General features: G+C 42.9%; 1 protein-coding gene across 1 annotated transcript in view; it reads right to left on the reverse strand.

Moving 5' to 3' along the window:
• Positions 1-24385, reverse strand: part of FRMD7 (FERM domain containing 7) — a 61573-nt gene that overhangs the window by 25704 nt on the left and 11484 nt on the right. The window contains exons 2-3 of the mRNA XM_068963121.1: positions 1321-1425; positions 476-518 (exon numbers count right to left, since the gene is read on the reverse strand). Coding sequence (XP_068819222.1) covers positions 476-518; positions 1321-1425 — 148 coding nt within the window. The remainder of the gene's footprint in view (positions 1-475; positions 519-1320; positions 1426-24385) is intronic.

The raw sequence follows: 24385 nt of genomic DNA on the forward strand, positions 1-24385 counted from the left end.
TAGGGGGATTATTTCATACAAAGTAGGCACTCAAATGTGGGCTTCCCTGGTGGCTCAGAGGTTAAAGCGTCTGCCTCCAATGCGGGAGACCTGGGTTCGATCCCTGGGTCATGAATGGACAATGTCTGTGACAGAATGAAACTAAAACACCTTCTGGAAGACCGTGAATGGCATGGCTGATTGACATCAGGGATGCTCAAAGATTTGCAGGGCTAGAGTCAGAGATGTAGTCCTACGGCCAATCCACAGAGTTCTCTAAATTTACTCAAAAACCTAGCAGCCTGATTTTCTTCATCTCAGGCAAAGTTAAAATGATTTTTCAAAATTGGTAAATTTACTGGATGATGAAGGATTAAAATAATACATCAAAGCCCTTTTCTCGGCTTATATTAAGGTGTAGAATAGTGTGGTATTGTTGAAATATTTTCAAGTTATAACTAGGAATTCTATTCCTTAAGTGATTTTCCATACTTACTTTTTACCTGCTTTGTAATGGGCTTCAGCAGTTCCAACCAGACCTGTAATAACATTAATGAAAGAATTGGTAGAGCATGGCATTGAGTACACCTTTTTTTAAAAAATAACATATTAAAGTCAACATGAAGCAAACAAAAATCAAGACTCTTCAGACTTCTAAAGATAGTAAGGAACAGCAACGTCAAAGAGATGCTGTGCCTGCCCCACACTCAGTCTGCCCCCTTGTATTTTCCCAATGACACTGCAGACTGTTGATCTACAAACCCTTTGCTGTTGACATTTGAATCACTGCTCCCCTGCCACAGAGGGGTGATGGAGGTGTCATATGCCAGGCTTATTAGTGGCCGCAAAGACTAATGAAGGCGTTTGGCTCCATATTTGAATGCTACAGCCTCCAAATGCCAGCTTAGTAGTCATAATGAGCCTTTCTGGGAAGGGGCCAGATAAGAGATCCGCGAAGGCAGGACACAGCAGAGAGAACATTGGGAGCGGTGAGACATGAGAGAGGGCCAAGGAGAGTGCCCTATACACTCATTGGTGAGGTTAGCAGTCTTCATTCTGGAGGCTGAGTTCCAGCCTCTGGAAAATCAGAATCAAGCACAGAGAGCTCTTCACACAGGGAAGACACAAAAGAGGAGCAGCGGGTGAAAGAGTTTGTGTTTGGCAAACTGAAGTGACTTTTAATAGCCAAGGAAGGGAAATAGTGATTAAATCCTGTCATTTTGCAAGGGTTTCAATGGTTTTTCATTTTGCAATCTGGGGTTTGAGCCCTACATACCTAGCTGCAAGCTACATTTATAAGCAATTCTAGACACAAAGAACCCTATAATGAAAGCAACTTACATTATTTCCAGAATGGCTACAGAATTCTAATCCAAAATACTCCTTTTCAGCAAGATTTAGATGGCTGCAGCTCAAGTTAAACAGCGCCTTCCCGGATGACTTTTGCTAAACAAAACAAAGAGATCATAGCAGTTTTCCATTCTAGGCTAATACTGTTATTGCAGTGCGGGGGTGGGGCATGTTGGGTGGGGAAGGGGAGAAGCACCTAGACTTTAGTCAAACAGCTTCCTTTAAGCACAGTTTTCTGGTACCCTCCCAAATGAGGTTAAATCTTACATACATATACAGGCATCTATCTGTAGATTGTTTTAGAGGTACCTTTTTAAAAGCCTCAGATGAATGAGAAACTCTCCTGCAAAAGACAGCCTCACCCTTAACTACTTAGGCTGGATCTACAAATCTACCCTTTCAATGGAATTCTTTCATCAGTTCATTCCACAGGCAATTTGAAGGATTTTCCCCAAATTGACAGATAGTTTAATCAAGATGCAATTCTCACCTGTTTAAAATCCTTCAGTGACTCCCTTCAGGATGAAGTCTGTACTCCCTAGCAGGCAGGCTGGGCCCTCCTCCCTCTCTGGCGGCCCCACCTGCCCCTCCAGCTTCATCTCTTGCCCTTCCCCCGGCCCGCCACTTTCTACTAATCGCAGCCTGCTCCTGGCTCCCCACACAGGTCAAGTAGCTTCATGCCTCCGTGCCTCTGCTCCTGTCATTCCTTCTACACAGAACGCCCTTCCCACCTTTCTTGGCTGTGGCTTCCTCCTACTCAGCTCAGGTGCCATCTCCCCAGGAGAGCATTCTCTGATCCCTACAGGAGCAGGTGGAGCCAAGGGCACGCTCCATGCTCCCAGACACTCTTGCTTACCTCAAACATGACCTTTCTCACATGGGATGTCTATCTTCCCTGTTAGACTGAATTCCTTCATACCAGGGGCCTTGCTTTAATTTTCTTGTTACTCACCGGATCTAACTCAGAGCCTGGCACATACTAGGGGCTCTTGAATGTGGGTTATTCCAACATGAAATTGACCAACTTCCTCCTCCGAGCTCCGCCAGGAGATTTCATTTTGCAGCTTTTTCCACCAAATCTGCGTCTAACATACTCGTTTCCTGCAAAGCCACACGTATTATTTCTTTCTTCATAAAGTCCCTTCACACTGTGAGCACGAAACAGTCCCTTTCTCAGGCTTCTCTGAGAACAGGAGCTGTGTAGAGCTGCAAATCTGAGCAGAATGGGGCTGAAGCTGAGGGTTGCAGTGGCGGGGAGGACAGTGATGGGAAAATTGGGCCCTGGCTGATAGGCACAAAGACACGCTGTTGAAAACCCCTAGTTAAAGCCAAGTCACGAGGTGCTGCGAAGGAAGCCGCGCTCAGGGAATATAGCTGGAAATCACCGACCCATAGAATTAATGCCAACCTTGAGAGGTCAGAGAGTCCAGACACCCCCCCACCCCCCACCCCCGCCCAACACTCTCCCTCAAGGCAGTCTCACACTGAACAGAACTCACATCTGGGATTTAATAGCTTCCAGGAAGGCAACATCCCCCACCCGCTTCCCCCAAGGACTCAAAACACTCCCCTCTTGCTTGGACCTCTCTCTGCTTGGTTACATGGTCCAAATCTCCACCAACTTGAGATTCATGAGGGTTAACCAGGGTCCTGGTTTTAAATGCAAATAGGCCGCAAAGGGTGATAGTTGTTGCCTCCTTAGCACCTGGAGAGAGAGCTGAAACAAGGGGGTTTGGTTTTATGTGGGAGGTCTCATTGGAGCTGTGGTCTGGGAAAAGGGGGCCAGCCCACAGAGGGGAGGTAGTTTGGGGGCTTAAAAGGCACTGGGGGGCAGTGGGGAGGGGTGTCTGGGAGTGGGGAGGGAGGGGGTGTTTTTCTCTCTGTGGCAACCTTGCCTAGGGCAAGTGCTGACACAGACCATTCCAGACAGATGAACTCGCTCCTATTTTTAAAGTCCTCCAGACAAGGAGCTGCCACAGGATTTTTATTATGAATTAAAAAAAATTCTAAAGAGAGAGAGAGATGACAGCAAGACTTTTTCCAACACCAAAGAAACATTTCAGTCATGGGCACCAAATTCCATCATAGACTCCAGTTTCTTTGCAAACAATTTAAGAAACTCAAGACTTTCCTTTTTCCTTCTCATTTTTTTTCTTTTTTCTTTTTCCATTGGGGTGCTTAATCCTCCGCATCAATGCTGCCACATTCCATGTGTTTGTATAGTTAAATATTTCTGCAGTCACAAAGAATATATAGCCGTTCCTGTAAGGTTTCCAATCCAGGCTGCCTTTTTGCTCGCTTCTGTAAGATTCCATACCACGTTTACAAGAATAAGCCCCTGATTTGTCCACCCCTGTATATCTTGCCAACTGGCTCTAAAAGCCTTTGGCATTTGTGCACTCAGAGGTCAGGGGCTCACGTGGCTCAAGTTCTCCACCCCCATCTCTGGGAGAGGCATTTCCCTTCAACCCTCCATAGTGTACATTGAAATTGGCCAGCCTAGTGGAATGTGTTGCACAATAGGTAAGGTCTTGGTTCTGTCTTAACATGCAGCCTTTACTTTTTTTCAACCAATTCTTCAATCTTTATTATTTTCTCATAATATCTCTGTTTACAACTTTCCTATTTTTTCTGGACTTCTGATTCTCTTTTCCATTGCTTGCTCTTGTTTAAGCTGACACTTTTCAACATTCTAATCAAGCTCCTTAGGATCTAAATACTTTATCACCGGCCCTCTCACTCAAGAAATAGAAACTCCAATTTTGAACGCTGCCTTACTTTCATCTCCCTTGGATTACAGTCGAGCAGTATTTGCCTTAAGAAAAATCATACACACACACACACATATAATATAATTTAAAACTTTTCAAAACATGTATTTATAATCTCCAGTCTACAAACTTGGCCGTAAGCATTGGACACTGATTTCTTGGAGATCCAAACTCATTTTCTCATGCAAACGATACTTATTCAAGCGATCTTGTCTCTCTCCAAAAAAAAACAGTCTACCAAAGCTTCTTTGCACATAGGGCAAAGAACAGGTGGTTAAACAAGTCTGGACTGTAATCCTGCTCTACCTATTGACTAAGTTTTTGAATTGGGGCAAATCATTTAGCTCGCAGATTGATCTCCCTTATTCAGGCGTGTGTCTGAGTAGCTGGCATTCTATACAGTGACTGGCAAAGAGCGGACATTAAATAAACACTTACTGAATAAATAGATGAATAGATCCAAACATTTAACTTGATTCGTGTCCATTAGCACAACAGTCCTTTCAAGAGGAAGAACAAATTAGTCACTATGTGACCTAGGGCAAATTACTGAACCTTCCTGAGCCTCGGTTTACTCATCTGTAAATGGAGATAATAATAGTATTATTTTATAGAATTGTTGTGTGGATTAATCAAGATAATTCACATCAAGGGCTTAGGATAGTGCCTGGCACATAGCAAGCAGTAAGTAATGTACATAGATAGATAGATAGAAGAGTCTGGAAGAATACACACCAAACTGTTAACAGCATTATTTCTGGAGAGGGGATTAAATTAAAGGGAACTTTACCTTTTTAGTCTGTACATATTTAGATTTTTCTTAAGTAAGCAGGGACAGTAGAAACTCTCTTGTGGCTGTTCCATCTTTAAGTTGTGTCTGACTCTGCAACCCCCTGGACTGCAGCACACCAGGCTTCCCTGTCCTTCACTATCTCCTGGAGTTTGCTCAGACTCATGTCCATTGAGTCAATGATGCCATTCAACCATCTTAAATACTTCTGTTGTCCCTTTCTCTTCCTGCTCTCCATCTTTCCCAGCATCAAGTTCTTTTCCAATGAGTTGGCTCTTCGCATCAGATGGCCAAAGTATTGGAATTTCAGCTTCAGCATCAGTCCTTCCAATGAATATTCAGAGTTGATTTCCTTTAGGTTTGATCTCCTTGCTGTCCAAGGGACTCTCAATAGTCTTCTCCAGCACCACAACTGGAAAGCCTTAATTCTTCGGTGCTCAGCCTTCTTTATGGTCCAACTCTCACATCCATACATGACTACTGGGAAAACCATAGTTTTGACTATATGGACTTTTGTCAGCAAAGTGATGTATTTTCTTTTTAATATGCTATCTATGTTGGTCATAGCTTTCCTTGCAAGAAGCAAATGTCTTTTAATTTCATGGCTGCAGTCACTGTCTGCAGCGATTTTGGAGTCCAAAAAATAAAATCTGTCACTGCTCCCACTTTTTCCCCTTTTATTTGCCATGAAGTGATGGCACTGGATGCCATGATCTTAGTTTTTTGAATGCTGAGTTTTAAGCCAGCTTTTTTACTCCCTTTCACCTTCTACAAGAGGCTCTTTAGTTTCTCTTCACTTTCTGCTATTAGAGTGTTATCAACCTCTGCATATCTGAGGTTGTTGATATTTCTCCCAGCAATCTTGATTCCAGCTTTTAATTCATCCACCCCGGCATTTCGTATGATGTACTCTGTAGATATGTTAAATAAGCAGGGTGACAATATAGAACCTTGTCGTACTCCTTTCCCAATTTTGAACCAGTCCTTTGTTCCATGTAAGGCTCTAGCTTTTGCTTCCCGACCTGCATACAGATTTCTCAGGAGACAGGTAAGGAGGTCTGGTATTTCCCTCTCTTTAAGAATTTTCCACAGTTTGTTGTGATCCACACAGTCAAAGGCTTTAGCATAGTTAATGAAGCAGTTATTTTTCTGGAATTCCCTTCTTTTCTCTATGATCCAACAAATGTTGGCAATTTGATCTCTGGTTCCTCTGCCTTTTCTAAACCCAGCTTGTACATTTGGAAGTTCTCAGTTCACATACTGTTGAAGCCTAGCTTGAAGGATTTTGACCATAACCTTACTAGCATGTGAAATGAGCACAAATGTTGGGTAGTTTGAACATTCTTTGGCACTGCCGTGCTTTAGGATTGAAGAAACTATCTTAATCAACTTTAACTCAACAATGCACAGAAGATGCTTTCTGTTCCCTCTTTAAAACATTGACAGATTCTTATGTCATGATGAAAGATCATGGCTAGTAGGCTACTCTGATATGACTTTGCACATCTATATCCATTGACTGAGTCTCAGGCTTACTAATAATTATTTTCTTGAATATATTTTTGACAATTCTACTTATATTATAATTACACAATTTAATTAAATTGTTTGTATATCACAAGAATTAGGATCACAATAACAAAAGGGGTTTCTATGAAAACTAAGCTGATCACTTTGCAAAAAAAAATCAGTAAGGGGGGAATCCCCCCAAATATGCTATCACATTAGTTTGGGGTATGACAGCAGTAAAATATTGGGGGATAAAAATCTGGAAGGATTCTGTACTCAAATTTTTCTATGTTAAATGAACAAATACTGACAATCATAGATGATGCATTATGAGTGGGTGTCAGAGAAGAAAAATGTAAACACCAATCAGAACCCCTTACTCAAAAACCCTTGACCTTGCATCAAAAACTCCACATATGAATATAAATATATATGTTTTATGTCAAACTAAAAAGTTTAAGGTGTTTGTGTGCAAATATACATACTTATTGTGATTCCTGCTTTGGCATATTTTATCAGTTAACTGACCAACAACCACATTAGATAACAGATTCTACCTAATGTACCCACATATTGATTGTTTACTTCAAAAAAATATAGGCTATACAATTAAGGCTTCAGAGAAGGATAAACTGGAACAAAATATAGCGTATTATTAACAATAGCATAATAGGAGATTTTAATTTTTCCTTATACTTGTTACATTTTCCAGAGAAATACAATACACATTATACACAATGCCATACAAAGAGTTTTATAGATGCTTCTCCTGTTTCCAATGCTGATTCCCACATTCAAAATACTTCTCACGCTCCTCTCAGGAAATTGTTCTTGAAGTCACAGAGAATAATCACTCACTCTTCTGGCTTTATGGTTATGCCTCATTTTTTAATCCCAAAATATGACCGTACTAGTTCCAGCGGCTATAACAAAACAGCACAGTCTGGGAGGCTTAGACAATGGGGATTTATTTCTCACAGTTCTAGAGGCTGGAAGTCTGAGATCAGGGTGCCAGCATGCTCAGGTTGTGGTGAGACCTCTTTTCTGATTTGCAGATGGTTACCTTCTCTCTGTGTCCTCACTTGACAGAGACAGGGACAGAGACAGAGAGAGACCTGTCTCTTCCTCTTTCTATAAAGCCATCAGTCTTATATTAGGACCCCACCCTTATGACTTCATTTAACCTTAATTACTTCCTAAAAGCTCCATCTCAAAATACAGTCACCTGAGTCACGTGGGGATCAGGGTTAGCCGTTCAACATGTGAATCAAGATTGCCGGGAGAAATATCAATAACCTCAAATACGCAGATGACACCACCCTTATGGCAGAAAGTGAAGAGGAACTAAACAGCCTCCTGATGAAAGTGAAAGAGGAGAGTGAAAAAGCTGGCTTAAAACTCAACATTCAAAAAACAAAGATCATATCACCCAGTCCCATCACTTCATGGGAAATAGATGGGGAAACAATGGAAACAGTGCCAGACTTTATTTTCTTGGGCTCCAAAATCACTGCAGACAGTGACTGCAGCCATGCAATTAAAAGATGCTTGCTCTTTGGAAGAAAAGCTATGACAAACCTAGACAGCATACTAAAAAGCAAAGACATTGCCAAAGATCCATCTAGTCAAAGCTATGGTTTTTCCAGCAGTCATGTATGGATGTGAGAGTTGGACCATAAAGAAAGTTGAGCACTGAAGAACTGATACTTTTGAACCGTGGTGTTGGAGAAGACTCTTGAGTTGAGAAGACTCCTTGGACTACAAGGAGGTCAAACCAGTCAATCTTAAAGGAAATCAGTCCTGAATGTTCATTGGAAGGACTGATGCTGAAGCTAAAGCTTCAATACTTTGGCCACCTGATGCGAAGAACTGACTCACTAGAAAAGACCCTGATGCTGGGAAAAATGGACGGCAGGAGGAGAAAGGGACAACAGAGGATGAGATAGTTGGATGGCATTACCAACTTGATGGTCATGTGTTTGAGCAAGCGCTGGGAGTTGGTGATGGACAGGGAAGCCTGGCATGCTGCAGTCCATGGGATTGCAAAGAGTCGGACACAACTGAGCGACTGAACTGAACTGAAAGTGAAAGTGTTAGTTGCTCAGTCGTGTCCGACTCTTTGCAGTCCCATGGTCAGTCCATGGAATTCTCCAGGCAAGAATACTGGAGTGGGCTGACATTTTCTTCTCCAAGAGATCTTCCCAATCCAAGGATCAAACTTGGGTCTCCCACACTGCAGGCAGATACTTTACCATCTGAGCTACCAGGGAAGCCCTGCACTGAACTGAACTGATATGAATCTGGTGGAGGGGACATATTTCAGTCCATAACAATGACCCAACTTGATAACCCACTTTCATCACCATACTTGTACTTTTTCCAAACTTTGTACTCTTTCCAAACATTAAATCCACTCTCAGCTTACGAAGATCTGTGAGTCATTTTGGAAAGAAGGCCAAAAAGTAGTTCCAAAAATGTCCTGAAAACCTGCATATAGGAGGAGGCAGCACACCATGGTGGGCAGCACAAGAATGTGGCCCCTGAAGCCAGACACACGTGGATCTAGGTCTGACCCTCTTCTTGTTAAAGGGGTGACCTTGGGCAGACTCTTTAATCTCTCTCAGCCTTCACTTCCTCAGCTGCGAAACAGTACTGCCAGAAATCAAACACAAAAGGGCCACATATTATATGATTCTATTTCTATGAAATGTCTAGAATAGGCAGATCCATAGAGACAGATTGGTAGTTGCCAAGGATTGGGGAGAGGGGAACAGGGAGTGACTTACTAATTAGTTTGGGGTTTTCTCTTGGGAAGGATGATAATATTCTGGAATTAGATAGTTGTGATGGTTGTACAACACAGTGAATATATTAAAAACCACTGAATTTTACAGGGTGAATTTTCTGGCCTATATATTGCATCTTCATGTTAAAGAAGGATCATAACAAGCATCTATTAATGATGAAACTATTCATGTCAAATACCTTATACAATATCTGGTCCAAAGGAAGAGCTCAAGAAATGTTGACTGTTTACAGGTTGACTATGTAATTTATCATCCAAATTGGGACACTTTTGAGGGTTGATGGGGCACTAGTAATTATTATATTGTCACATCAGGTGTAAACCAGGACTGGACAAACACTGTCCTGGGCAAATTCTGAGGGATGGTCACCTAGCTATTTGCATTTGGACAGCTTTGGGTCTGTTTTGATGAGGGCAGCATTTATTTGAATATTCAAGATCAGGAATATTAAGAATCACAGACATGACTATTAGTTTACCCACAAAGACACCCATGTCTGATGATCATTCCTCCAGTAGCAAGTGAATGAGTTGCCTTTCAGTCATTTTCACCCTGATTCCACATTTTAATAGGTACAGCTCAACCATAACAACCTCACAAAAAGCCAGGGATGGAGAGAACTGCCTCACCAGTCTTAACCTTTTCACTACTAAACTCTTTAAAAGTCAACCCCTTACCTCTCCTTGAGCTTGTTTCTCTCCATTCTTTATTGTCTGTTTTTGCTCCTTTTGTTTTCCTGTTGTAATTTCCCCCAGCAGAGACTCCAGGCTTACTTTTGATGCATTCGCCCTTTTCCTGCTCCCTATGCCTTTACTCTTTTGTGACCCTTTTCTACTACTCTTTCAGTTCAACACACCTTATTGAGTGCCTGTTCTGTGCCAGGTACTTTCCTGGACTCCAGGGATACTGAGGTGAACAAGACTCAGGCATTGCCACCGAGGAATACATAGGCTGGCAGGCAAGGCAGGCGCATCCGCAGGTGATCACTGTGATTGGGGCTCATCAAGGATGTGTGCAAGGGGTAATGTGACATCACACCTAGAAGGTAGCTAACCCAGAGCGGCGGGTGAGGGGGTAGCATAATGGATTCTTCACAGAGGGGACACTTCATCCAAAACAGGAAGCAAGAGTTAGAGTTAGCCAGGTGAAGAGGAGGGTGAGAGAAGGCTGTCAGAGGCAGAAGAGATTAGTAAACCTGCTGTGAACAATGAGGCTGTTAGCAGTGTGGCATTCCTAAAGAGTAAGGAAGGTACAGGGACTGGGGAAGTGAGCGGAACCTCACCAAGACGGGCTCCTTGGGTCAGGTGAAGCCGTATACCTGCAGGCAGGGCTCAGGTGGAGTAGCTGAATGAATTTCAGCAGGGGATTGATAGGGCCAGAGTTCTGTTTTGGAAACACCGTCCTGGCAGTAGTTAGGGCAGAGCGTCCCAAACAGGAAAGTGCATATGAATCACCTGGAGCTCTTGTTAAAAATGCAGATTCAGAGTCAGTCAGTGTGGGGTGGGGCCTGAGAAACTACGTTTCTCACAAGCTCCCAGGGGAGACCAGTGCTGCAGGTGTGAGGACTATGCTTGGAGGAACAAAAGTGGAAGGAGTGGATGGAGAAGGGGGCAAAACCAGTGACGAGCCAACCAGGCAGGGCTAGTGCATCAGTTCAGATGGAGAAGATCGTCGCGTGGACGAGGGCAGTGACTGTGAGATGAGAAAGAGGCGAGACGGGAGACATGTGTCCAGGGTAACAAGTGCAGTTGAAGTTGAAAGGTCACAGAGAGGGAGAGGCCTGCATATCTAGGTGCTCTCTTTGCTGGCTCCCCTTTTGCCTTTAGGCGGAGTCAGGGTTTACATATTTGTTTGTTTACTAATTGGCTCACCAACCACATGTACAGCAAGGACGGCATGAGAAGGCTCAACTGCCAGTGCGAAGCATCCTTACAACATGATAACTTTACATAACTTGACATGATAAGCTGGGCTTCGCTTGCCTCACTCCGTTTCCACCATCCCTTGTTACTGCATTCTTCCCTTACCCACCTCTTTGAGAGGGGGGATGCTGGGAACATTCCTCACCCATGACGACACGCTTGAGCCTCTCCTTTGACACTTCCTACCCTTTGGAAAGAAAACCACAGCTTGTCAGATCAAGAGCTTTCTGCTGACATAAACATATAAATTATCTTTTTGACACCCCATCTCTGATGTGTTCCTGGATTCCTTTTAGAGTCACCTACCTGGAAATTACTTTCAGTCTTTTATGGAGCAGCTGAGAGCTTTGCCATGTGTTATCCCATTGGCAACTTACCCCAATCACCCCCCTACCCTGGCGCTGGCCCAGAGTCAGTTCATCCAGAAGCCTAAGCACATTGCCACTCAGCGTCTTTATGGAGACAATAGTGAACTAGTCCCTTCCAGCCACCCTGATGGCTAATTTCCATCTCTCCTTTTACTCTTCACATTCTGAATCCTGAATGGCATTTTGGAGCTCAGAATCAACTGGAGTTGTCCAGTGAGAAGATCTGACTTGTGCTGAGCAGAATAGTAAATTTGGCAATGTTTTTGATTTTGGTACTATTTAGTGAACTCCCAGGCAAAATCTGTTTTCAGTGATCCTGATTTAATTTCAGCAATATAAAGAAATCGTGTTCTGCATCTTGGTCTACATTCCCTCACCTCCATCCAGCTCTCTATTTATAAGGAACAACAGGCATGCACCTCCTTTGCAGAGTTTGGACCCTTCCCAAGGAAGGGTCCTTCCTTCTCCTTTCCTATATCTGCAGGCTACATCCAGAGACCTCAGAACCCTTTAGGGGTTAAACCCCAGGACTACTCCTTTCAAAGGGCTGTTTCATTGTTCATTTAAAATGCAAATATTCTGACATTGCAACAAGCAACAGAAAAATGAAACCCATATCATATACATCTACCAATACAGTCAGACACAACCAGTTTTCTAAAAATGAAGTTGAACAGATTTCCCAGACTTACACTGTGTAAACCACCTGGGGAACTAGGAAACAGAGCTCCTTCGGGGCAGGGCAGAAGAAATTATTGGCCAAGCTATAACCTTCCTGGAGGGTTGAACTCCTGGTAAAAAGAGAACTGCTGAGAGTGGTGAGAGGCTAATTACCAGGTAGCTGCAGTTCATTCTAAAATGGAGCCCTCTCTGCAGGCAGTCTAGTTTTTCAGCATCTGGTGGAGAGCAAGGTGCAGTCAGACACATCAAAGAACAAAGAATAAGTAGGAAGTCATCGGAGGCCCTTTCCCCAGAGCCCAGAGGACTCAGCAATAAACCCCGGAGGGAAGCACAGTTTAAATGGGTACTTAAGATTTCCTGATGGTGGTAAGCAGAGAGAACAAGCCTTGTAGTTGTGTGTGCACGTGTGAAATTCACACCAAATTACAACTGGTTTTTATTTTATTTCTGAAAACATAAAGCAGTTCAAAGTACTGCCTGTGTGATCGATGGAAGGTTTAAAGTTGCTTGAGATAAACTGCTCAGAAAGATTTCCGGCCCACGTGGCTATCCTAGGGGGGTCCTAGAAGAACCAACCTGAGCAGCTGCCTGACCACTACTCTCTTTTTTCTATTGAAGTGTAGCTGATTTACGATGTTGCGTTAATTCCTGCAGTTCTGTGAAATGATTCAGTTATACCTGTATACCACCCTCTTTACCTGCAGCCATGTTGATACTGACTAAACTATGTTCAGAAGGAAACTCTGAAATCAGAAAGCTCATGTAGGCCCTGATAGATGATACTACCTAGCAGACACCCTTTTCAAGCTCTAAGGGAATGATGTGTCACTGCCTGAGGCCTTAGGTTGGCCTGGCAGTGACCTGGACATGTTGCATCTGATTCATACTCTTTGCTGGATGGTGTCTAAGAGACTCTCATTGCTCAGGATTACTCTTCATACAAAGGAAAGAGAAAAAAAATAAAAACAAGATTACCTCCCTAATAGCAATCTTGCCCCTACTCCTGGGACATTGAAATTACTGTGCCTATATTGGAAAGGCTGTTCAAAAGTGACAGTGTAATAATAGCATTCTCAAGATAGTGCTTCCAAGTCCTGTCGAAATTACTAGCTACTCGGATAATTAAAACAATTATAATTGTTTGTTTCCACGTAATGCTTTAGCACTAAATCCACGTGCTGTGCGTGATGCACAACTGGATTCCAAATGGTAGTTTGAATTTTCTTTTAAAATTCAGGTTGATAAAACATTCTGTGTATATCTAACAATCTGAGACATTCGGGACACAACAGAGATCATTTGATGTCACATAATCCGGGCCCTTCATTTTAACAAGTGGGGAGACTGAGATCCAGACAAGGGAAGAGACTTGTCCAAAGGTCTTCCAGCAGGTTATAGCAGATCAGGTCTTCTGGCCTCCGGTAATGGGCTTATTTCATTACACCAGACGTCTTTACTGAAATATAAAGGGAAAACTAATGTCTAAGTGTATGAAGGACAAGAAAGAGATGAACACCTAAACTTGTTCCCTTAAGTCACTCTTTCCTTTCATGTTTACTGTTTTTTTCTTTATCATCTTTTCTCACCTTCTAACTGCAGTGCTAATTCACTTCTCTCTCCTTCTGCTTATTAGTCCAGTGTTTCTCCCTCTTTAGTTTCCCTTTCCTTGATTGTTCTGCATTCCTGCCTCTTCTTTCTAGAATCAGTTTTGCTTGTGTTCACTATGTTGCCCAGCAAGACTGTGAGCACATTGGAGGCCATTCTGTCCTGACAGGTTGTGAATTTCAAAGAAACTCTATAAAGAACCCATTAAAGAATAATAATGCCTTTTAAAAGGGCTACTTAATAGGAGGCCATGAAACCCAGTGTATCAGGGTCACTGTAGTGAATCTGTGTTGGCTGAACAGAAAATCTTTTAGAAAAATATTTCAGAAACTATCCCAAGTTCAATTGGATCAAGAGACACATGTGGAGCTGAGGATTCTATAAGAAAGTAATATTTCAATGTATAAAATACACATCAAAATGTTAAAAGTCTGGATGATGAGATTATCCTTGCATTTTATTTTCTTCTTTTTGCTTACCAGAATATTCTAATGAATTTATATTCTATCACATAATGGAAGCTGGATTTGAAAATAGGAAAAAAAAACTGGAGAAAGACAAATACCATACGATATCACTGATTGTGGAATCTAAACTATGACACAAATGAACATATCTGTGCAACAGAAACAGACTCTAGGATGTAGAAAACAGACTTGTGGTTGCCAAGGAGAAGGGGGTTGGGGGAGGGATGGAGTGGGAGGTTGGGGTTAGCAGATGTAAGCTTTTATATATAGAATGGATAAACCACAAGGTCCTACTGTATAGCACAGGGAACTGTATTCAGTATCTTATGATAAACCATAATGGAAAAGAATATGAAAAAAGAGTATGTGTATAACTGAATCACTTTGCTCACTGTACAGTGGTAATTAATACAACAGTGTAAATCAACTACACTTCAATTTTAAAAAAGAACCTAAGCATCAAATTTTGAAAAACAAAATGCACCTCTAAAGGACTTTTGAGTCGCAAAATGAGTGGTCATGTGAGCCATCACTCAGGCTAATCTGCCTGTCTGAAGTGTCTCATTCCCCCACCCTTTCAACACCCCCACGGTTAGCCAGGTGTGCGTGCTTGTCAACACCTGTGGACTAGGTTTAGGGACCAGCTCTGCCCCGCAGCAAGAAGTCTATAAGAGGCTGACACTCAATTTGGCTTCTTGCCAAGCTCCACTCTGGCAGAAGTCACTTAGGACCTGTGATTTCATCCCTCTTTCCCTAGCAGACATCTGCCTGAGTTCTTGACCCCTGTTCACGTAGTCTCTGTTTGGGTTCCGGCTATTTGGTGCTGACTTGGAGAGGCAATAGCCACAGGCTAGACTCCACTCAGCTCTGTTCTCCCCCTAACTGGTCACTACCTCTGCTGTGCACATCATAGGTGCTTCATGAAGTGTGGTTTAGCAATATAACTTAATTCCTGAGTGTGCATGGAGCCTTTTACCCTTTTCTTCCCAGATACCCTGGCATACAGTCACACAAGTCCTGAGTGCTAACTCACTCCTGTGGCATTAGGGTAACCTGGGCTCTATAACCCAAAGCCTAAGAGTCACATACATCTCTCAGCCTGGCTTAGTCTGGGGCTGATCAATCCCAGGTTTACAGAACTCTGACATCCTCCCGCCCTCCACAAGGCTACTTCAATATGGCTGATCTTTGGTTAGGGTGTGTAACTCAAAACAGTTGTCTGCGATGCTCTAGCTGTACTGAGGGACAAGGATAACCAAGGCCAGAGAAATTTTAATTCATATGTTTTACTAGACACTGCATATCAAAAATTCTAATGTAGAAAAAGAAACAGAAGGCCTGGTATAATGTGCAAAATGTAGAATTGTGGGCACTGGAGAAGGGCGGAGTGGCAGGAATTATGACTTACTAGCCTTCAGTGGGAAACTGGTTCCAAGGGATACTAACCTTTGTGTCTTAAAATTAGTTGCACATTCCCAGTGCAAATTTTCCAATACCTTTCTCCTCTAATTGCTTAGGGGGAATTATTTGTGCAGAAGGATCTGGTTAAACTGACTCATTGCTATTTATAAATCAAAACCAAAGATATTCCTCTTTTCTGAATGTTTAATTTGATATTTGCTTGTCCCAGCTTACAAGGCTCTAATCCACATTCCTCCAAATACAAAAATGAACAAACATGTTTATGGTGGCACCCACAGACGGACTTGGGGAGCCTTTGTAGGCTATTAGGGGTGGAGTAAACCTCTCCTTTGTTGAACCTTGGGAGAGACTGATTAGAACATTTCTCATCTCTGGCAACCCCATTTCAGTCAGTGAGGTTACTGTGACCACACAGTTTTACTTGGGTGTAGGGAGAAGGAAATGGCAACCCACTCCAGTGTTCTTGCCTGGAGAATCCCAGGGACGGGGGAGCCTGGTGGGCTGCCGTATATGGGGTCGCACAGAGTCGGACATGACTTAAACGACTTAGCAGCAGCAGCAGCAGCAGCAGCAGGGCTGGTCCAGGGAAACTGTTATAATAACACATGCATTGTTTGTGCCACACCCCCCCTTGAGTTAAGACTTTGCTTCCTAGAATGTCTTATTAGCTAACTGATATTTTATTAGCTAACTCATTGGAGCAAGGCTTAGCTGCCTGGTGCTGTAAATAAGAGAATTCATTCTTCATAGCTATTGAGCATCTACTATGTATTGGGTTAACTATACTACAGACCACATAGACTGTCGCTGATGTCACTGAATTAGAAGAACCTATTGTGTCCTTTTGGGTGCAAATCTCCCACTCCACATTGAGCCCCAAAGAGGGACCTATCTTTTTTGGCCTCATGCAATTCGCAGATGCTCTATACTTTATCTTTCTAACCCCATCCATGTCTCTGAGCTGTTTCCATTGTTCATCTGTCCCCTGAAAGCTCCCCAACAGCTCTCACAAGTCCTCTTCACCCAAAGTCAGCTTTTCCCTGAAACAGCCAATCCTGTTGTCTGCATTACCACTCCCAACACACACAAGAGCTAGCTGATAAAATGTGAAATGCCGAGATGACTCCAAAATGGTGGCTTTTGAAAAACAAGCCTTAAAGAGCTTATAGTGGTCGAGTACATGGGCTCTTAACTCACAGCGCCCCATTCAAATCCTGTTTCTACCACTTACTACTCTGTGACTTTGGGCAAGTTACTTCATTTCTCTGCCCAGTTTGCTAATCTGTCAAATTGGGATAGTGATGGCACCTACTTCATTGAGGGTCTCAATGAATTAGTACATGTGAAATTTACATTAGTGCCTGTGTGCTTAGTCACTCAGTCATGTCCAACTCTTTGCGACCCCATGGACTATAACCTACCAGGCTCCTCTGTCCATTGAATTTCTCAGGTAAGAATACTGGAGTGAGTAGCCATGCACTCCTCCAGGGGATCTTTCCAACCTAAAGATCAAACTCACATCTCCGGCACCTCCTGCACTGCAGGCAGATTCTTTACTGCTGAGCCATGGACAAAGCCCCATATTAGTGCCTAGTAAATGATAAACATTCTTTTCATATATGTTAGTCATTATCATTGCTGTTTAGGTTGGAAAGGAATTGAGTAGTAACTGTGGGATAGTGGGCAATGGAGTTGATATTTGAGAACAGGCACCATTTTGAGAGAAGCCTCTATTTTTACTACTTATATGGCAGCCATTTTAAAGTGAAATTTCTTTCACTGTTTTGTTTCTGAGCTTTTACCTCATTCAGAAAGTTAGTATGCTCATTGAAAAATCAGGGTAAAAAAGAAACAGAAAAGCAAGAAGAATTAAAATGCTTATAATCCCATCCATCAAGAGACAGACAATAGTAGGACCTTAGGGTAAAGCTTTATTGAGGTAAAGAATTATTGAGATAATTCTCAATGCACAGCCACATTTTGGGTGACCAATTTTTTTTTTAAAACTTAGTATTATATTATTTACATTACCATTTGTTAGTATATGGGAAATTACCTTATGGGACATGTAAATTGTTTTCTCCTTTGAACTACTGCAAACAACACTAAGATAAACAGCTTAGTACACAAAGATGTACATCCATCTTTGTACACGACCTTAATCATTTCCTTAGGATTAGTTTTTCCCAAAATTGAACCCCTTAGCTTATTTAGGTTGTACTACCAGTTGTTTGAGACTTTTAATTAAATACCAAGATGTTTTATTTCTGTGTAAAATCTGAATTAAATACTGAAATACAGACACATACCGTGGAAAAGATTCATGATAGTGATGGGCCTTGCTTGGGAAAGCAGTGAAAGGTTTTTGCTACTGGATATCAGAAGCCTGGAGGCAGCAGGCTGTAGGGGAAAGAGCTGGGGCTCTCCTGACTCAAGTACTTGCTTGCAGTTGTATGGCCATGGACTCATAGTTAACCTTGCTGAACCTTAATTTCTTCATAAGGAAGAATTCCTTTTATGTCTTGGCCCATGCTTATCACTCCCATCTCACGGCTCAGTCTCTCAACTCGCTCACAGCACACTCTGTCCTCAGTTTTAAGATCTGATCAGACCGAGTGTCTCCACAGATCTTTCCCTATAACTCTACCTTTGTCTGGACCAAACTTCAACTTTGCTCCCTTCCATTCCCCTAACATGTCTAAATAATTAGTACCTGTCACTAGGGCTCAGGTTAGACATCATCTCCCTCCAAAAAAGCTAACTATTCACTCACCACACTTCAGTCTGGGTTACATGCCCCTCTCCTGTTATGCCATTAAAACACTCTTGGCCACTGTCATTTGTATACATCACGCTGTAGTGTACATGATTTTATGTTCTGTTTCTTCCACTAGACTATGAGGTCTTTGAGGTCAGGTACTATTTCTTATTTTTCTTTGCATCCTCATTAGCCAAGCAGTGAGGGCTCATAGGAACTTGTTAAATGAGTGACGAATGAATGAAGCAGGGTAATCATACCTATTTAACACACTTATTAACTAATGATTGTATGAAATGATATAACTGGAAATTCCTGGAGTGGAGGTCAGAAAATGGTATCTCATAGCGATAAAGGTAACTGACAGTAACTTTGTGACCCATCTTGTGAAATCATTTAAAAAATTCTGAGTGTGAATTTCTGGAGAATTTTTGTCTTTGCTTAAGTCTGTTGAAAGGTGAATTTCGTCATCATAGAAGGAATCTCAGAGGACAAAGGACCTCTTGTTTAAGACAGCTAAGCCCAGCGATTAGTGGTAAGGCGCCATGCCTAAGTGCTTCCAGGGCCTGGGGTCAGCTCGCCCAGACAGACCTCCCCTCTCTGGCCCCACACCTTGGACCCAGAAGTCAAGGAGGAATTGGATAAGGAGAAAGACAGGGAATAAAGAAAAGAAGGCTGCAATAAGATTCTGTGGGGGTAATAATTGTAGCTTTTGCACAGCAGCTGTGTTTAGAACAGACAAGCTATACAACAGAGTTCAACAGCCCCCAGACTGGCGCTGCCCTGGACGCCTGTCACTTTTCATTCTTCCTAAGCTCTGCAACCTTCAGCAGATCTTTCCTGTGGTGCCTTGTCCTGGCCCCTCATTGGCCAGTTCCTCCCTACCTCCTGTGGTGCCAGTGATCTCTTCAGGGTGGATCTCTCCGCAGTAGAACTGGTCTAACCAAATGTTTTTCCACTTCTGACAGTTTGGCCCACAATTGCTTAGTGGCACCCAGAATCACAAAAGCCAGCCTTGCTCTCAGCTGCTGGGATAACATGCTCCAGGTCCTTTTAGGAAATTGCTGGGTCAGTCTGGCCACCTCCTGGGTGGTTCTGCCCCTCAAGTCAAGCCCTTTTGACCCCAAGACACTGGACTCAGCTCAGCCAGTTTAAAGAATTTCTCAGTCTCTAAGTTGCAATCGGACTTCACTGTCTTAAACCACAAGCTCTGGCTAAGCTCTTATTACTGTAATATATTGTATTTGTGACAGGTCAAATAAGGATGCAAATACAGAGCAACTGACATTTAATAAAAAGAGAGAAATTCATTTAGGGATGGACAGATACACACTGCTATATTTAAAATGGATAACCAGCAGGAACCTACTGTCTAGCACGGGGAACTCTGCCTCATGTTAAGTGGCAGCCCAGATGGGAGGGGAGTTTGAGAGAGAATGGATACGAGTCCTCTTACTGTTCACCTGAAACTATCACAATATTGTTAATTGGCTGTACCCCAATACAAAATAAAAAATTTAAATTAAAAAAGAGAGAGAGAGAGAGAAACTCCTATACAATCCAGAAGAATCTTGCCCTCAAGCAAGTTTCACTCTGAGAGAAGCTCTGCAGAGAGCTCTAGCTCCAGGGTAGGGAGCCTCAGCTGAAGGGGTGGCAAGGCCCCAACTACCTGAAACTTCACAGAGATTCCTGCGAGTGCAAACTCGAATTAAGACCCAGCTGCCTCCAACCCAGCTCCAAAGACAGTTGCCCAGTCCCCACCTCCAGCACCTCAAATGTTCTTGGCTTCAGACTCCTTCTTCCTGTCAGCTGTGGGGCTGGGAAGAGAAGGGGAATGCGAAGGGTGGATTAAAGGAAGGCTTGAGTCCAGGCCTCTTCTCTGAGCTCAAGCATCAGGAGGGCAGCCTGGCAGCCAGATGACCATGGAAGATATAAGGCCCCTAGAAGGGTATGACAGGCGACACCTAAACCACATTTGGCCCACTGCTCCATCTGGCCACTGGCCAGACAAAGAACAAGCCCTTTCTTTCTTTCTTTCTCAGTTCAATTTATTCTCTGAATCAACAAACCTTAGGCTGTGAGGGGCAAAGCAAACTCAGGAATTTAAACAAAGGCATTCATCCTGCAATGACAAATAAATCCCTGGCAAAGAAATGGACAACACTGGCTAGCCTTGGACATTATGATTCCAGGATGTTTCCTTTCTGATGTGGTTCAGAAGCTCCTTTGCTTGGAGTACTTTGTACAGGCAGAGGGCTGGGGATGAGCTGATATGGTCAGTCTGTTGGCCAGTCTGTCAGCCCGCAGTGATTGAGCACCTAGTGTGGGGCAGACTGCTTGGAACTGGAGGATATGTTATCATGTCCTAGAGAACCAGGAAGCTTCACAACACATTATAGCAATCCCTCAAGTCACAAGCCCACTACCAAACCAGTGACCAGTCAGGGTTTTTAATTTTTTTGCAAAGTGCAAACTTATTCAATAAATGTGTGTTTTATATACATGTTATAATTCACAATACAAACCTAAAGTTTTAAATGCATAATTTCAAACAATTCTTTTTTTTATTTTTTCACAAATCAAAGTATAGTTGTCTTACAATGTTATGTTAGTTTCAGGTATACAGCAAAGTGATTCAGTTATATATATATATATATATATATATATATGTATATTCTTTTTCAGATTCTTTTTCATTATAGGTTATTACAAGATATTGAATATAGCTCCCTGTGCTTTACAGTAAGTCCTCATTGGTTATCTATTTTATATATAGTAGTGTGTATATGTTAATCCCAAACTCCTAATTTATCCCCCCCCTTCCTTTCCCCTTTGATGCAAGGAGATCAAACCAGTCCATCCTAAAGGAAATCAGTCCTGAATATTCATTGGAAGGACTGATGCTGAAGCTGAAACTCTAATACTTTGGCCATCTGATGCGAAGAACTGATTCATTGGAAAAGACCCTAATGCTGGGAAAGATTGAAGGCAGAAGGAGAAGGGGCTGACAGAGGATGAGATGGTTGGATGGCATCACCAACTCAATGGACATGAGTTTGAGCAAGCTCCTGGAGTTGGTGATGGACAGGGAAGCCTGGTGTGCTGCAGTCCATGGGGTCGCAAAGAGTTGGATGCAACTGAGTGACTGAACTGAACCATAAACTTGTTTTCTACATCTGTGAATTTGTTTCTGTTCAGCTAGGTTTTGAAACTAGACAGACTAGGGCTTGAACCCCAGCTCACTCATTAATTGAAACAGTAATGTAACCTTGATAACTCAACCTCTCTGCACCATGGTTTTACCACCTGTAAAATAAAGATAACAACAATATTTTAGGCCTCATCAGCTTGGGATATTGCTGCTTAGACATAGCATCAGGAATGTGTATTTACCGCCTAAATTTGGAGCCAAATTCCACAAAGCATCAGCATAGCAAACACCTTTATAGCTCTTAGTAGCACTGTTGTAAGTGTTTTACATATTAATTCATTTAACCTTTCTAAAAATCTTATAGAGTGGATACTATTTCCATTTAACAGATGAGAAAGCCCAGGACACAGACAGGTAATGGAACTATCCTAGATAGTGACACTCATTTGATTTTTTTCCCACTCAGTTGATTTGTGTGAACATTACATAAAATAGTGCATGAAAAATTCACCTAGAACATATGCTCTTGATAAATACTATCTACGATTATTAATCAGTAGTATTATCACTACCATTACTATTGACTGTGTTAGTGTTACTATGAGTAGTTACCACAGAATAATTAAAAATGTAGTTAGACTGGCCTAGAGGCCAAGATGGTGGAGTAGAAAGACCTTGAGCTCACCTCCTCTCATAAGCACACCAAAATTACAACTATTTATAGAACAACTATCAATGAAAAACACTGGAACCTACCAGAAAAGATCTTCTATAACTAAAGATATAAAGAAGGAACCATAGTGAAACAGATAGGAGCGGTAGAGTCACAGCATAGTCAAGACCAATACCCTTAAATGGGCAACCCGCAAACAGAAGGATAATTACGATCGAAGAGGTTCTCCCCAAGAAACCAAGGGTCTAAGCCCCACTTTGGAGTCTCCAGCCCTGGGGTTCTGGGCTGGGAATACAACCCCCCAGAACATTTGGCTTTGAAGGCCAGCAGAACTTACTTTCAGGAGAGCCATATGGCTGTGGGAAATAGACTCCACTCTTAAAGGGTGCACACAAAATCTCACATGCTCTGAAACCCGGGGCAGAAGCAGTAATGTGAAAGGAGCCTGGGTCAGACCCACCTGCTGATCTTGGAGAGGCTCCCAGAGAGGGAGGAGGCAACTGGAGCTCACCCTGGGGACATGGATATACTACCAGCTCCCATGTTTTGGGAGGTCCTCCTACTACATGACACTGGTGCTGGCAAGTGCCCTTTTGAAATCCTCCCTCTGGCTTGTTAGCCTCAGCACCCAGCCCTGCCCACTCCTACCAACCTGTAGACACCAGTACTGGGATGCCTCAGGCCAAGCATCTAGCTGGGCGGGGACACAGCCCCACCTACCAGCAAGCAAGCTGAGACCACAGCCACCCCTGGATATGGCCCTATCCACCAGAGGGCCCAGGACTCAGCCCCACACACCAGTGCACAGGCACTAGACCTGAGACCCTCTGGGCCCTAGAGCCAGAGACCCTAAGACCCAGCTTCACCCAGCGGGCAGGCACCAACTCTAGGATCGTCAGCGTTGAGCAAGCCTGTTCTAGCCTTGGGACCAGCAGCACCCACTAACAGCAGGCAGACAACCGTGGCCCCACAGCCTGTCAACACAGCCCACCCACCAACAGACCAGCAGTGGTGCAACAAACAAATGGGCCCAGACCCCAATTACCAGTAGGCCAACACCAGCTCTGGGACCCCTGGACCCTGCAGCTAGACCCCAGGACTCAGCTCTGCCTACCAGTGGGCCAGCACTAGCCCCAGAATCTGGCTGGGCAGGCACCAGCCCTAGGATCTCCTGGACACTGAGTCCAGTGAGTCAGCACTAGCTTTGGGGCCCCAGGGGTTCCATAGCCAGCCATCTCATGATCTGGCCCCACCAAGTAGCAAACAGTAGCCTCCACACAAGGCAAAGCCTGGCAACAAACCAGACTGAGGCCTAGCCACACCTACCAGACCATCCATCATAGTCAACCTGTCACAACAGAAGGATGTATGCAGCCACATGGGGGCACCCCTAGAGCATATAGCTCTGATGACTAGAGAGGAGCACATTGCTTTGATGCATAAGATGTCTCCTATAAAAGGCCACTTCTCCAAGATCAGGAATCATAACCAACCTATCAGATATGTAAAAATAAAGAGCAAGTTAGCAAAATGAGATAACAGAGGAACATGTCTCAAATGAAGGAACAAGACAAAATTCCAGAAGAAGCACTAGCTGAAGTGGTGCTGGATAATCTACACAAGAAAAAGTTCAAGGTAATTGTAAAGATGATCAAAGAACTCAGGAGAAAAATGGATGAACATCAAGAAGTTAGGAGTTTTTAACAGAGTTAGAAAATATTAAGAACAACCAAATAGAGATGAAAAATACAGTAACTGAAATAAAAAATAAACTGTGAGGAAATAATAGCAGATTAAATGATACAGAGGAATGGATCAATGAGTTGGAAGAAAGAGTAGTGAGAATCACTGAAGCTGAAAAGAAAAAAGATGAAAAGAAATAAGGACAGTTTCAGAGACTTCTAAAACAACATCAAGTATACTAACATTCACATTATAAGGGTTCCAGAAGGAAAAGACAGAAAGAAAGAGGCAGAGAACATATTTGAAGATATAATAGCTGAAAACTTCCCTAACATAGAAAAGGAAACAGATGTCCAAGGAAGCACAGAGCCCCAAACATGATCAATTCAAAGAGGGCCACATCAGGCACATTGTGTGCAGATGACAGGATACTATACATAGAAAATCCC

Source organism: Capricornis sumatraensis, chromosome X (genome assembly GCF_032405125.1).
Source record: "Capricornis sumatraensis isolate serow.1 chromosome X, serow.2, whole genome shotgun sequence".
Lineage (NCBI taxonomy): Eukaryota > Metazoa > Chordata > Mammalia > Artiodactyla > Bovidae > Capricornis > Capricornis sumatraensis.